The 14,295-nt window shown below is 36.0% G+C and overlaps 2 protein-coding genes across 3 annotated transcripts; both read left to right on the plus strand.

Annotated features, from left to right (window-relative positions):
* Positions 1-7,040: 7,040 nt before the first annotated feature.
* LOC108089256 (lipase 3-like) lies at positions 7,041-10,161 on the plus strand. Of its 2 annotated transcripts, none has more exons than XM_017187423.2 (4): positions 7,041-7,633; positions 8,283-8,460; positions 8,531-8,886; positions 9,280-10,161. In XM_017187423.2, the coding sequence occupies exons 1-4, from the start codon at positions 7,412-7,414 to the stop codon at positions 9,829-9,831; spliced, it is 1,308 nt and encodes a 435-aa protein (XP_017042912.1). In that variant the 5' UTR covers positions 7,041-7,411; the 3' UTR covers positions 9,832-10,161. The 2 variants fall into 2 exon arrangements, with proteins under 2 accessions (XP_017042912.1, XP_017042911.1); XM_017187422.2 differs by having other exon boundaries at positions 7,042-7,633; positions 8,531-8,892.
* Positions 10,162-11,226: 1,065 nt separating this feature from the next.
* LOC108089132 (lipase 1) lies at positions 11,227-13,021 on the plus strand. Its single transcript, XM_017187248.1, has 3 exons — positions 11,227-11,609; positions 11,747-12,289; positions 12,357-13,021. The coding sequence occupies exons 1-3, from the start codon at positions 11,481-11,483 to the stop codon at positions 12,903-12,905; spliced, it is 1,221 nt and encodes a 406-aa protein (XP_017042737.1). The 5' UTR covers positions 11,227-11,480; the 3' UTR covers positions 12,906-13,021.
* The last annotated feature ends 1,274 nt before the right edge of the window (positions 13,022-14,295 follow it).

A 14,295-nucleotide genomic window follows, 5' to 3' on the forward strand; every position in this document is an offset into this window, starting at 1 on the left:
GTGTAATTAAATCAATAATCACTTTGCAGTCGCTCTCGGCATCGGGAAGTTTATTAGTTGATTGAACTAGCAGGTGGTCCAGGTGGAAAGGCGATGGAAAAGACGTTTTTGGGTGGGGAAATTTCTTATAGAGGGTGGTGTCTGAATGCAAGTGGGTGGGGGTAAGATTAACTGTCAACTATAGGTAAACAAACTTTTTGTTTAAAAATTCCGCCAAGAAGATAAACAATTATAATAAAAGCATCTTGTAATAGTTTTTTTTTTTTGCAGTAATAACTACTTTTAGCTCTTGAACCAAATAAAATAATTATTTGTTATGATTAATAATATTTTACAGGTGAAGTAAAATCTGTTATCATTGTATTATTTGCAACTTCAACTGCAAAGAAATAATATTAATTATTTAATTCAATGCACAAAATAACAGAAATGTCACTAAGTAAGAAAAGAAAAAAATAAGGAAATATATATTTGTGAAAAGAAATGTCAAAAATAAAATAAAAAATAACACAATTTAAATATTTATATTATAAAGGAATATTACAAATAAATTAACTTCTCTGACTATGTTAGGATCGTTAAGTACTATTTCGAAACAACAAAAAATGCACGAATGCCGTTCACAAACACAAAATTAAAATATTACAAACACATAGGGAACCCTCGAAAAAACACGCTCCTTCCCATTTTTCCATTTAATGCCCAATTAACGCATTTTCCACTTCGGATTCACCGAAGCGAGAGACTTGTATACCTTTAACGGCAAAAGGCAGAGAAACAAAACGGGAAAAGGAAAAAGGAATCGTGAACGTGCCACAAAGCAGAAAAGGCCACAGAGTTGAAGCCCCCGTAAGTCCCGAATCCCCGGATCCCCGGGTTCCCGACTTCTCCCCGATTTCTCCTCGACTTCTCCAGTGGGTTCTCCACACTTCCCCGCCGCAAATGGGAATGCGCGGCATTTGTCGCTTGGCTGCAGTTGCAAGTTAGGGAGGAAAATGGGGAAAAACAGGAGCTGCACTTCATTAAAAAAGGAAGCCGGGGCAGATGCAAGTTGGTCGTTAGGAAACTCCCGACTTACAATTACAAACACAAGCACAGTCGCAAGGACACTGCCACACAGGCTGCTTCAAAATGAGTGATGTAATGTGCCTAACAAGGATCTCAATCCCCCCCGTTACCCCCCTCCCTCCCACCACTTCCACTCGCTCATTGTTGCTTGTTGACATAACGAATGCCTTAACATTTTTCGAGTTGCCTTTACCTTAGCCCCGCCCCCCCGACATTACGCCCACTGGGTGTGTGTGTGAGGGTGCACTTCCGCTCCACTTACACATAACTCGCCTCTGCCGGCGTCGCATTTCGAGATGGAAAATATTTCTTATTATTAAAAATATAATATGAAAACTTACTTGAGTTATTTTCATAGTTCCAAAATTGCTGGATAACATTTATGAAAACATATAAACTTGAATAACTTTACATTTTTTATGAACAAATATGTTATATTTTTTATTTTTACAAAAATAAATACACTTGTAATATTTATACCAACTGTGAAGGACCTTATCTTAATGAAAAAGAAAACGTTTATTTTGGTTATAGAAACTCTTTCTGAGGCATGTATTCAAATGTTTGTATTCTAAAACAATTTTACAGAATATAAAGAGATATTCATTTTATCGATAAGAACATTTTTGAAAATATAATGTCTGTTAATCTTATAACTTTTGTGCCGTTTGGAAATAGGTCTCATAATTATTTAAATAGTAAATATAAATTTAATAAAATTACAAATTAGCATACATAATTTGATAACATAGTTCAATTATATTATATTATGTTTTTTACCTCTACAAAATCTTAAGTTCGTATGCTTTTAAATGTTTAATACAATCCACAAATATCCCATGTACTCCCTTGCCACATTCATATTTAAATTCCATCTCTAGCCGCTCATCTGACGCTGGCGGTTTGTCGAGTTAATGACTTTGGCAGCCGAGAGGAGCAAGCAGCAGGATGCCGACGAGTCGAGGGCTGATGGCTTATGGCGAATGGCGAATAGCTGATGTTTGAGCCTGTCAACGGCTCTGAGGCGTGCAAAAATCATTTTTCTCGCACATTTTTATAAATCACCCGTGCCCCCATGCCGCCGATCTCCCTCACGGCTGCCAAACAATCATCAACATTTATTTATATTTTTCATTTTTCACATTTTCCGAAAAGCCGACTAGATTGCCTACAATTTCCAGTGTAGGGATGCTGATCCCTCAAGGTGTCGCTTAGCGGGAAAGGGGGAAAGTAAAGCGAGTAAATTCCGACAAATGCTGCCTGCAGTTGACAGTTAATTATTTGTATAAATCGCTGCAGATGTTGCGGGCATTGAAGGGTTAAAATCAGACTCATTGAATCCAATTTGAATACCACATGTGGGGAAAGCAGATACTTTAAATGGGGAAAAGCTAAACTTATGAAGCTTGAACTTAAAGTTGAAAAATCAGAATAAACATATATCTTGAGAGATCTAAAACGATTTAATATTTTTTTTAACTTAGGCAATTTCTTAACCCTCAAATTCCCACAATTTTGTATCTGCTTAATTATGATGATTGCAAATCGAAAAGTTAGAATGCCCTTTGATAATTGGAATTGATTTCCGAGCCCTCATCGAACCCCTATTCTCATTTAAATTTCCAGTTTAGCATGGAAATAAATTTCTATTTAAAGGTAATATATCAGGACTTCCCCTCCCGCCCATCCAACTGGTATCGTATTACGGAGTAAGGATAAGAATTGTTCCTGTTGCTCTTTGTTCTGTTATCCTTGAACCAGTTCGCCCTTATCCTGGGGCTTCGCTGCTTTTTCTTCCGCTTATCATGGCCATGGAACTTGAAAACAATAAATATTTTATGGCCCCCTTTTTGGCGAGCGCATAAATCTTGTTCTGGAAATTGATCCGAGCAACGAGCTGAGTACGTGTGTTTTTTTTTTTTGCGGAGGGTTAGCAGTGAGCGAGAGGTGCAGATACAAAAAGATACACTGATGCGAGCTACAGATACATTTGCCACATTGACACACTGAGCACTTATGGGCTCAGCCTCGCACTCGGGTATTTGCGAAATTTGTCTTCTGTGCGGGGGAAATTCCCAGCCTCACCGTTCCCATTCTCAGGGGTCCCAAAACGCCCGCATCTTATGAGATTTGCACATTGATTTCACCCCCTTTTCTCAGACAACGAGTGTTTAGTAGGTCGAAGTTTCAGGGGGTTTCGTGTGTGCTTTCAAGTGGTAGATTTTCTGGTATTTTCAGGGGCCTTTTGAAGTCAAAGTATTTAGCATTCAAGGAGTGGAATTTAACTTGTTGCTACAGACAGAGCAGAGGTTCCCTTAAATGCATAAAATATATAAGTTAAAATAATGGGTTTAATATTAAAAGAAAACACGAAGTAAACAGAAATATGTGATTAAGAAAACTAGTTATAAATAATAGTTAATAAATAAAATAGTTTTGAATTTTGTAAAGCTCTTGGATGATTGTTGATTATTCTCTGAATATTTAAAAAAAAAAAATTGGCTTTTTTATTACTTTTGGTTTTGCCCAAAAATGTATGTATAGTTGTCGAAGGAATTATCTTCAATTACTACCGGTTTTTTCAGCTTTGTCATTTTCGCATCTTTTGTCGTTTCCCAACAAATATTTGTCATTGGATTTCAATCGACTGGCTTGGAATGCATTGCCTTTCTCCCACTAACTTTTTTCACTTCTCTTTGGAAACTAATAAAAGTTTGAATATAACTTTTTGAGCCAATCAACCGCTTTTTGTGTCAGTCAAACGCTTGTGGCTTGCGGTAAATGTTTTAAATGCCCGAAAATCGAGGTTTAGATGGGGAAATTCAATATTTGCATCCAGAAAAATCTAACCGCGCAGTAAATAAATCGAAAATCCACAAGTCCAAATGTCATTGAATTGGTCAAAACTTCGATTAGTGATAGAAACATGTTGCTGGATGAGAAATGTTGCTGAAACAAAACGAGTTTTGAGTCGGAAAGCTTTTCATATGATAATGCAGTTTGTGGCTGACATTGCAAATGCTGATAGCGAAGCTCAAGAGGGGGAAATGGGGGGACAGAAGGGGGTCGGGGTGATAATAACATGCATAAATTTATATATTTATGCTCAACAGCTCATTTAATGAACTGCGCATTGTCCGTGCTGATTTGCATAGCAAGTATGTGCGTAGCTGTCGCCACAAATGTTGCTGTATAACTGAGTATGTGCACTCAGAAAAATAATGTATTATAAGAAATTGCATCCAGAAAAAATAAATTTGTTTTTCGGATAAAGAAAAAATGTTCAATAGCCAGCTAATTTGTTTTATAAACAATAAACCAAGACAGTGTTTTCAAATGATAACCTTTAATCTTTGTTTAGTTTATGTAAAAGTCAAGGTATTGTTTTTCAAAATATTTTTTGACACACGGATGGAAAATTTCTTGCTTTTTTATACCCTTGCAGAGCAAAGGGTATTATAATTTCAGTCGAAGTTTGCAACGCAGTGAAGGAGACACCTCAGACCCTATAAAGTATATATATTCTTGATCAGCATCACGATCTGAATCGAAATCCGTCTGTACGTCTGTCTGTCGGTCCGTCTGTCCGGCGGTCCGTCTGTCCGTCTGTCTGTTTCTATGTAAACTAGTCTCTCAGTTTTGAAGCTATCGCGCTGAAACTTTCTGGAAAGTTGTGTAGTTATTGCACGCAGTATATAAGTCGGAACGAGCCGGATCGGCCGACTATATCGGATAGCTCCCATACGAGAGATTGAAAATAAAAATTCTCACTCCGTTGTTTTTGATCAGATCAACTTTATTTCTTCCAGATGGCGTTTTCTAACTACTATTGAATTTCGGTTTAAATTTTATCAAAATCGGATAACTCTATCATATAGCTGCCATAGGAAAGATCGCAAAATATATATAGAATTAATGGAAATAAATGTAAAACATCGTTGTTTTTTATCCCACGAGCATGATTTTTTCAATACGAAGTTTTTTAACAACTCTGATATTGAGAAAAAGTTTCATAAAAATCGGACAACTATATCTTATAGCTGCCATAGGAAAGATCGAAAATCTATATAGAAATAACGGAAATAAAATTATAACATCGTTCTTTTCATCAGATAAGCATGATTTTTGGATAATAATGTTTTCTAACGACTCTTGAATTACGAATTAAATTTGATCAAAATCGGACGACTATATCATATAGCTCCCATATGATCTATAGTCGAAAATGTGGAAAATGAATAGAAAAATCGTCTTAGCTTCAATGTTGTTTAGCCTTTATGCATTTTGTTCGACATCTTTGATGACTGCAAGGGTATATAAGCTTCGGCATGCCGAAGCTAGCTTCCTTTCTTGTTGTTTTATAATTTTCAAAGATAATTTAAAAATATTTTTCTGACTGCCTCAATATCTGTGCGACGACGATTTGCCTCTGTATTCGAGTGCGTGTTTGTTTGCTCGTTAAATGCAGAATAAGCTACACTTAATAATTGAATAACACTCAGACCGACTTAACTCAACTCCCACAACTGGTCAGTGAGATAAGCTGGGTCCCTGCCTTTCCCTCTAGTTTATCTCTATCACGGCAACTGTGTTTACCTCTCGTAAATACGAAATTTCTAAAATTAATTTCAATTCGTGTGTCGGATTTTGAGTCCGGTTATCACGCCTCTTGCCACTTCCTCCATCAAAGTGCGAATAATTTTGTGATTGCTTATTAATAGCAGATATAAAACTCTGCCGCCGATGATTGCACTTTGATCGGTAAATAATTAATAAGTAATCGCTTGTTTTGTTGCTGGCAGTCTATGAGTAATTTGTTGACTTAAAACGACTTTAGGAGAGAGGTTACGTATCAATGGGCCAATAAATAAAATTGGGGAAGCAGCTGATAGTCTACCATCAACTTAATAACTTACTAATAGACTTAAGTCTTGGAGGCTTTTGCATATTAAATTATTCAAATTTTCTACTAGAGGGGCTAATTTAAATATTTATCTACAAAATTTAATGACATTTGGACCTTTTCAATGTTGTATGCAGTCTGCGCCGGAATACAAACATTGATTAAGATAAAAAAATAAGAAAAGTTTATGATCAACAAAGCTGTTTAATCGGAGGTATAATTTGTATCTTTATATTTTTTTAGTCTGTACATTTTATTCAAAATGGATTAGACTAAAAAAATGTAAAATAAAACGGAGCATCTCAGGTCAAACTCAAAAAACAAATTTGTTGAGGGAAGATGCTAATTTGAAAACCTACCAACCTTTTTTGGTTGGGTTCATTTTAATATTCGTGATTGAAATCAAGTTTTGAAGTAGTTTCCAATAAGTGGAAAAAAGCTTCATATTCTATATTGCTCGTTAGTTTTTTCAACCTAAGTTCATGATCATTTAATGTACTGCTGCTGATTTTTAATTGATTAAAAATCGTTTTTTTATGCAATCTCTAAGTTAATGGTCAAGGGACTTATTATAGTAAATGGCTTATCAATAATAAATTTTTAGCTCACGTAAAGCATTGAAGGGTTTGCTTTACGTTGATCACTTATTAATAGATTCACCAGTGGACTTTGTAATCTCAAAGTATTATGTTCAAATAGGGTTTGTAGTTCTAATCAGTCCATGACCAATTTCATTTGAAGATAAGGTTTTGTAGGTCACAGGGTTTATATTCTCTTGAATTTATTAGCTACTGATATTTGCATCCATCTGTAAAATGAGTTAGCAATGATTCATGATCTTCGATAAGCGTGTCCGTAATTAATATACTGTAATATATTTTTCTCTTTCCGGCTGAGCAGAGCAGCAACCAGTTGTTATTTTCGCGTTGGGGAGAGTTCAACAAAAAAGAGCCGAGCTTAAGCGACTCAATTGGCCTGGCAACATGTTGGATTTGTTTGTTTTGAGACCCAGCGAATGTTGCCAAGGTGGAGCCCCTTCGGCGGAATAACGACAAAACAAAACATCTTCTTCAGTTGCCGCTGGGGGCCGGTGGTTTTGACATCTCGTGCGTAAGTGGATCCAAAGTCAAGACCATTTCGAGCCGGACTCTCCTCTAATCAGCCGTCCGTTCGTGACGAAGGCAGTCAGGTTATCGCCGGGTCCAACTAATATGGTGAATCGATTCAGTCGAAAATAATATACGTGGACGACGGGCAAACGCTGATTATTCGAATATAAGTCGGGAAGTGTCGAATTTCTCGCGCGCACAGAAGGTTTCTTTGTTGGTGCCAATCGAAAACGGTCATCAGTCAACAATTGTGCCTCGCACCGATCGCATCCACAGAGCTAAACCCTATAATCATTATACACAAAATATTTACATACTGTTAAACAGTAAAATGGGTGAAATGTCAGCAAGTTTGCTAATAGTTTTGCTAAGTGTGTGTCTACTGCAATCGGGAATCGCCGAGGGACTAACGTTAACGCTGGGAAACATCACCCTCTTCAATGTGAACTTTAAAACACCCACGTTTCTGGGTCGCTCAATTGCAGTGGACAGCAATTTGCGGATTGAACACGACGAGGATCCCAATATTGAGGAAGACTCGCATTTAAACACGGTAGGTCAAAGGTTAACAAGATAAAATGAGTCGTAACAAAACCTATTAAAAAGTATCAGCTGGTTATTGTATTACTTTGTATTGAAATGCTTACAAAAAGTTTGTTAAACCTTTGGCACTTATTTTTGATCTGTTGGAGCCAAAAACTATTTTTTTTTAGAAATGTGATTGTCAAATAATAATTATTATTTTTGTGAAAACTTTAACTTGCATATTAGTTTGGTAATCATACATTTATATTCGTGTATACAAAACGAAAGCCAAAAACCCTCGTTGAAATCAAAGATCAAAAACTTTCTGATTATTGAAAACACAGCACATAACCAAGATTGTGTAGGTAATTACCATGAATCATTTCAATACCCCTCATATAATAAAATTGTATAATTAAACAGTATATACCGATGGAGCTCAACTTATTCGAGCGTAACGAGATCATATTGATTATAACGCTCAGTGATGTTGAGCAATTGCAAGCACGAAATACATGATTTACAACAAATTGGTTTTAATTAACAAAGTGATAATAATAAATTAAAAATAGTTAAGTGAACGATGCCAATTAACTCGTATACTTTTATGTGCAAATAAGTTCAAATATTGTTTATTTTATAAACATAAGCTTCTTCTTATTTTCTTTTTAAAACAGTACAATCTCATTAAAAAGTACGGCTACCCGGCGGAGAATCATACAGTGGAGACTGAAGATGGATATATACTCACTCTGCACAGGATCGCTCGTCCTGGAGCAACTCCAGTCCTGTTGGTCCATGGACTGCTGGATAGTTCCGCCACTTGGGTGATGATGGGACCCAACAAGGGACTTGGTAAGATCAAAGGCTATCTTTCATTGGCTCATCCATGCTGATTATATTGTTTGCATTTATTGTTCCAAAGGTTACCTGCTGTACGAACAGGGCTACGATGTCTGGATGGCCAATGTCCGGGGAAACACGTACTCTAGAAAGCACGTTAAATATAGCACACACCATGCCAAGTTCTGGGATTTCACGTTCCACGAGATGGGAAAATACGATATTCCCAGCACGATCGACTATATTCTCAACTTCACTGCTGTCAGTCAGCTGCACTACATTGGCCACTCTCAGGGAACCGTGGTCTTCTGGATTATGGCCAGTGAGCATCCGGAATACATGGACAAGATCATCCTGATGCAGGGATTGGCGCCAGTGGCCTATCTAAAGCACTGCCGGAGTCCAGTGGTCAACTTCCTGGCCGATTGGCATCTGTCGGTGAGCGTAAGTTACCCCATCCAATTTACCCAATCCTTTAAAGAGAGTTTTTGCATTGGAAAATTATATGTTTTTGGGAAAACCTATTCTATTCTATTCTATTTAATTATCAAAACAATTTGAAGAAAGTTCCGGAACCCTAATCATATTAAATTATATTCCCAAGACAAACGTTTATAATCTAAACATTTATATTTATAATCAAACCAAAAGATCTTCAAAATTTAACAAATCTTTAAAAAAAACTGCTGACGAATATAGGATATTTCAAAAACGAAAAAATCTTTATCAAAAACCATTGAAATTCATGATCAATTCTAGTTCAAAAACTCTTTTATCCTTAATTATATCCTTTGAATCTACACATACTTATAAATTTCTCCCCTTTCTTAGTTGGTCCTCAAGTTGATTGGCGTCCACGAGTTCCTGCCCAAAAACGAGTTCATCAGCATGTTCAATCGCATTATTTGCGACGAGACAACCATCACGAAGGAGATCTGTTCGAATGTGATCTTCCTGACCACCGGATTCGACAAACTGCAGCTGAACGAGACGATGCTTCCGGTGATCGTGGGACATTCCCCGGCTGGAGCTGCCACCAAGCAAATGCAGCACTTCGGACAGCTCAAGAGATCGGGATCTTTCCGGCAATACGACTACGGATGGCTGAGGAACCACTGGCGTTACGGAACCATCGAGCCACCATCTTACCACCTGAAAAATGTCAAGGCCAAGGTGGCCCTGTATTATGGCCAAAATGATTGGCTTGCCCCGCCAGAAGATGTGGAAATGCTGCACAGGGAACTGCCAAATGTGGTGGAAAAATATCTGGTGAAAGACAAGGAGTTCAACCACTTAGATTTCATCTGGGGTATCGATGCCAGGGAATTGCTGTGGGATCGAATGTTGGAAAACATGATAAATTACGAGAATTCAGTTATTTAGTTCGGTATCATATTTTTAATGTAATTATTGACAGTATATTATGCGTTAGTACCATTTGTAGATAGGTATTTATTAATTGGTAGCAATAAGTAATTTTCAAGCTAAGAAAGTCAATAAAAATATTCAATACAACAAAAAATTAACAAAAATGAGTAACAAAGGCTGCCAGGCCTTACAATAAATATTTCTAAAAAATTATTAATATGTAGGTAGGTATATATAAAAAAAAAAAAAAATTGAAAATGTATGCTGCTAATATATAATAAAAGATTTACGAAATGTGATCCTTCATAATAGAATTGATTAAATAAAATTATAATAAAAAATGTTTACCTCCTCTTTTATTATTTATAAGCAATTGCATATAAAAAAAAATTGTCAAAGGTCAGGAAGTCGTTGTGTTAAGTAGTCACTTTTATTGAATATAATTAATTACCTTGTCTTTACTTAATCGGAACTAATTAATCATACAAGTCAGAGCACGTTTACTAAGTTGTTTGTTTTTGCTTAAAACCCGGTTTTAGTCAAGCAGTTGCGCTTCTAATTCTATAAATATGTCCATTTATGTGTCATTTATCAGCTTATCAATGCGCTATTTAGCTTTCACATCAATTTTTGGTGACCTTATCCGACTGCCAATTTGTTTCTATTTCCACTTCCATTTCCACTTACCGTGCAATGAAAACTTGTTTAATATATTCTGAACAATAAGATACTACTTTGTTACTATTTTATGCATACTGATTGCCCCGATTCACGTGAGATGCAATCGGGTCAAGGAGGGGAGCGGTCTAACAAGATTCGCCAACTAAAATTAGCTGCTCGGATCAAAAAAGGCACACGACTAAATTCCATTGCTCAGTGGCAATTGATCGCGCACCGGGAGTAGTTCTAATTCTAAATACTTAACGTCCTATTAATATAAAAAAGGGGCAGGACCGCCCTGCTCATAAAAAGGATACCAATACAATATAATATATATAAATAATAACAAAAAAATATTATTGAAATAATAAACAAAGTTCAAAATTATTATTGTAAATACAATGACATGAATAAATTAATTTAGAGAGCACGAAAATAACTACTGAAAAGGTTTTTTTAAAAAATGGAAGTGCTTGCAAATTAGGTAACAATGAAAAACTTTTAAAATAAACTATTAAAAAACCATTATAATAATTAGAATAACACTAAAAAAACTATTAATATAATTGTAAGCGCATGGTAATGAAAATTTCTAAACAAAAAATACTAAATAAATAATTCGCAAAGAACAACGTATAGGTAATAGAACATTTTTTAATAAAATAAAGAATACAAATGTAAGATGTAGTTAAATAAACTACTGCCCTTTAACAAAAAATTAAGTAAAAAAAAAGTAAACAATACAAACAAGCGAGATCGAGGAATTAAAAAATTAAAAAGCGAAAAGATCAAAATAAGGTTAAAGTTAAAGTTGGTGTTCAAATTATTCTTACAGCGATTACATGCAACCTAAAACAATTTTATACGAGATCTATTAACAGAAACAGATCTCGGCTGAATCACTTGATTGGCCAATTTAGTTAGCTTAAATTAATTCTGATCAATTCACAGTGCATGTTGCAAATTGCACTGGTTGAAGACAAGTAAAAGTTTAGGAGGAGAACATGTTTAGAAACTTTAGTGTAAATTACTTTTGTGGCAGTTTAGTCTGTCTTTTAAGTGTTGTTAGTATAGTTCAATGTGACATAATAAAAGTGCATAAAAACATTTTGGAGGATGCCAATTTAATAACGGTAAGATATTGAATATTTTGAAAAAAATATTATAACTAGATTATAAAATAATTGCAATGTTGCTTGAAGAATATATTCTTAAGACAACTAATTGTTTTGCATATTATTATGGCACTTGAATATTTCTATTTTAACAGCCGGATCTTATAAAAAAGTATGGTTATCCTGCGGAAACACATAAAATTCAGGCGAAGGATGGCTTTGTCCTCACAGCTCATCGAATTCCGAAGCCCGGCGCACAACCAGTTTTAATGGTACACGGATTGTTTGACAGTTCAGTGGCTTATGTGATCCTGGGTCCCAAGAGGTCCTTGGGCTTTCTCCTCAGCGATCTGGGATACGATATTTGGCTGCTAAATACCCGTGGCAATCGATATTCGCGAAAGCACAAAAGATTCCACCGATATCAACCTCAGTTCTGGGACTTCTCCTTCCACGAGCTCGGGATCTATGATCTTCCAGCTGCCATTGATTATGTCCTTGCCAAAAGCAAGGGATTCGATCAGGTCCATTATGTCGGCCATTCACAGGGAACCACATCCTTTTTTGCAATGGGAAGTGAGCGTCCTGCTTACATGAAGAAAATTAAACTTATGCAGGCTTTGGCTCCAGTGGCATTTTGGGATAACATTGATTCACCAATTATTCTGACATTTGTAAAATATCTGAGACCCCTAACTGTAAGTTTAAATTAATTCAAATAACATGGTATTTCGATTTTATTTATTTTTATTATTTTATTTTAAGTCTCTTGCTAGATTGTTTGGCATTTACGAACTTTTTCCGGAGAACGATGTGTGGCGCAGACTCGTTAACAAAATCTGCAGCTTTGCCTTACAAAACACTTGCGCCTACTTGATTCAGGAACTGATGGGCGTGGACTACCAACAGTTTAATACCAGCCTGGTGCCACTTTTCACAGGACACGCAGGAGCGGGATCCTCACTCAAATCCGTGGAACACTACGGACAACAGATCCACAGTGGAGGATTTTTCAAGTTCAATTATTACAACACTTGGGAGAATCGAAGAAGACATGGCGCAGATACTCCGCCACAGTACAAATTGACTAACGTTGACTGCAAAGTGGCACTGTACTACAGTAAAAACGATCGTTTGTCGTCTGAAAAAGATGTTTTTCGATTGCGGGACCTTTTGCCAAATGTGGTTCATGATTACCTGATTCCTGAACCTCTGTTTAACCACGTGAACTTCATATGGGGAAATGACGTTAAAACTGTGCTATACGATAGGATGCTGGAAGTGATGCGACAAGTTGATAGTGGGGAATTGTAGGTTCATCTAATAAGAATAGTGCTGCCAAAAAATAAACCAAATTTATCTTAAAGTAATAGCCAAGTTTATAAAACTTCAAAAACATTAATAGCATTTAAGTCTTGGTGTTAAATAAAATTATCATTAATATAATAAAACTGTTTAACATGTACAAACTCTGAGTGAATTTATACAATTTATAAACAAAAAGGTTCAAGCTAGGTTCAATATTTATGTCAATCAAAAATATAGCGCCAGTTGTTTGTTGTTTGAAATAGAAGGCTTTAATACCTGTAAGTACTTTGTATTAATTAACACATTTCCTATTCGTATTTGAAGTTGATTTGTATGTTAACTCAAGCATAATTACGAGACTTCCAATAAGCCGCAAACCATGAAGCTCTTTTGGTCAAAATACTTTGCCTAATTCAGATTTGCCTTGCCATAATTTCTTGAGTAAAACTAAGCCCTTTCTTTGACAAACGGTAAGTTTAAACTTATCAACTTGAAATTGTGATTAAGATGAAAGACTTCTATGAATGCTTGTCTTTGCTTGCCGCCTCACTTAAAGGCAGACGTATTGTAAATTACCATGAAACGCATTGAAACATGAAATCAGATTAAATATTTAAATCGGACAAGAGGCTTGTGGCTTGCCAAAAAACAAGAGGAGCTGCCAGCATATGCTGATAATATATTTCCATAGAGCTGGCGGGAAATTTATTGCAAGTACATTTTATTTAAAACTCCATTGCATCTGACACTTGGAAGTGGGGGAAGTCCCCAGCAGCTCTCCCAGTTCAGTTGCCAAAAAACCGAAATTGCCACTGACACTGGCGCGTACATACATGTGTTTGAGTCCTTTTTTCGGGTGCGCCTGGAAACCACAAGAAAATAAAAGTGTCACTCTATAGATGCAAACTTAATTGTTTGCAGTCTGAGTCCGAAACCAGTAGAACAAACAAACGCATTTGATATTGGGCCACAAAGGACGTGGCTGCCACAAGTTTCAATTTCTGAAATAAAGGCAGAGCAAACTGCTCACAGAAATATAGAATTCGCTCTGATTGCACAAGTGCGAGGTTTGTGCAGCAAATCATTTTAAAGTTAAAATCAGAGCAGCAATTTTGAGTTGGCAACGTGAGAGATGGAGAAATAGATTTCTACCCTGGGGTCATAATTAGCAAGCAGGAGGTTGTTGCTAGGTTATAATATATTTAACTTCATTAATAAGCAATGTTAGGAAATTATTGAAATTCATTAGCTCAGTCAAGAGATAAACAGTCTTGAAATAAACCTATTGCAACAAGGGATTAATTATGATTTTAGAATTTAATACATATTTGCTTGCATTTATTGAATGCATTTTGGATTTATGTAGTTTGATGTTATCAGTGGAAACTTCCATTTG

The sequence above is a fragment of the Drosophila ficusphila genome, unplaced genomic scaffold, assembly GCF_018152265.1.
Source record: "Drosophila ficusphila isolate 14025-0441.05 unplaced genomic scaffold, ASM1815226v1 contig_723, whole genome shotgun sequence".
In the NCBI taxonomy this organism is placed as follows: Eukaryota; Metazoa; Arthropoda; class Insecta; order Diptera; family Drosophilidae; genus Drosophila; species Drosophila ficusphila.

Excerpts from the sequence above, each read along its gene's own strand:
- LOC108089256 (XM_017187422.2), top strand. The coding sequence starts at position 7,412 with ATGGGTGAAATGTCAGCAAGTTTGCTAATAGTTTTGCTAAGTGTGTGT. Across the intron at positions 7,634-8,282 it reads AAGACTCGCATTTAAACACG|TACAATCTCATTAAAAAGTA; the intron begins GTAGGTCAAAGG and ends TTTTTAAAACAG. Across the intron at positions 8,461-8,530 it reads GGGACCCAACAAGGGACTTG|GTTACCTGCTGTACGAACAG; the intron begins GTAAGATCAAAG and ends ATTGTTCCAAAG.
- LOC108089132 (XM_017187248.1), top strand. The coding sequence starts at position 11,481 with ATGTTTAGAAACTTTAGTGTAAATTACTTTTGTGGCAGTTTAGTCTGT. Across the intron at positions 11,610-11,746 it reads AGGATGCCAATTTAATAACG|CCGGATCTTATAAAAAAGTA; the intron begins GTAAGATATTGA and ends CTATTTTAACAG. Across the intron at positions 12,290-12,356 it reads AATATCTGAGACCCCTAACT|TCTCTTGCTAGATTGTTTGG; the intron begins GTAAGTTTAAAT and ends TTTTATTTTAAG.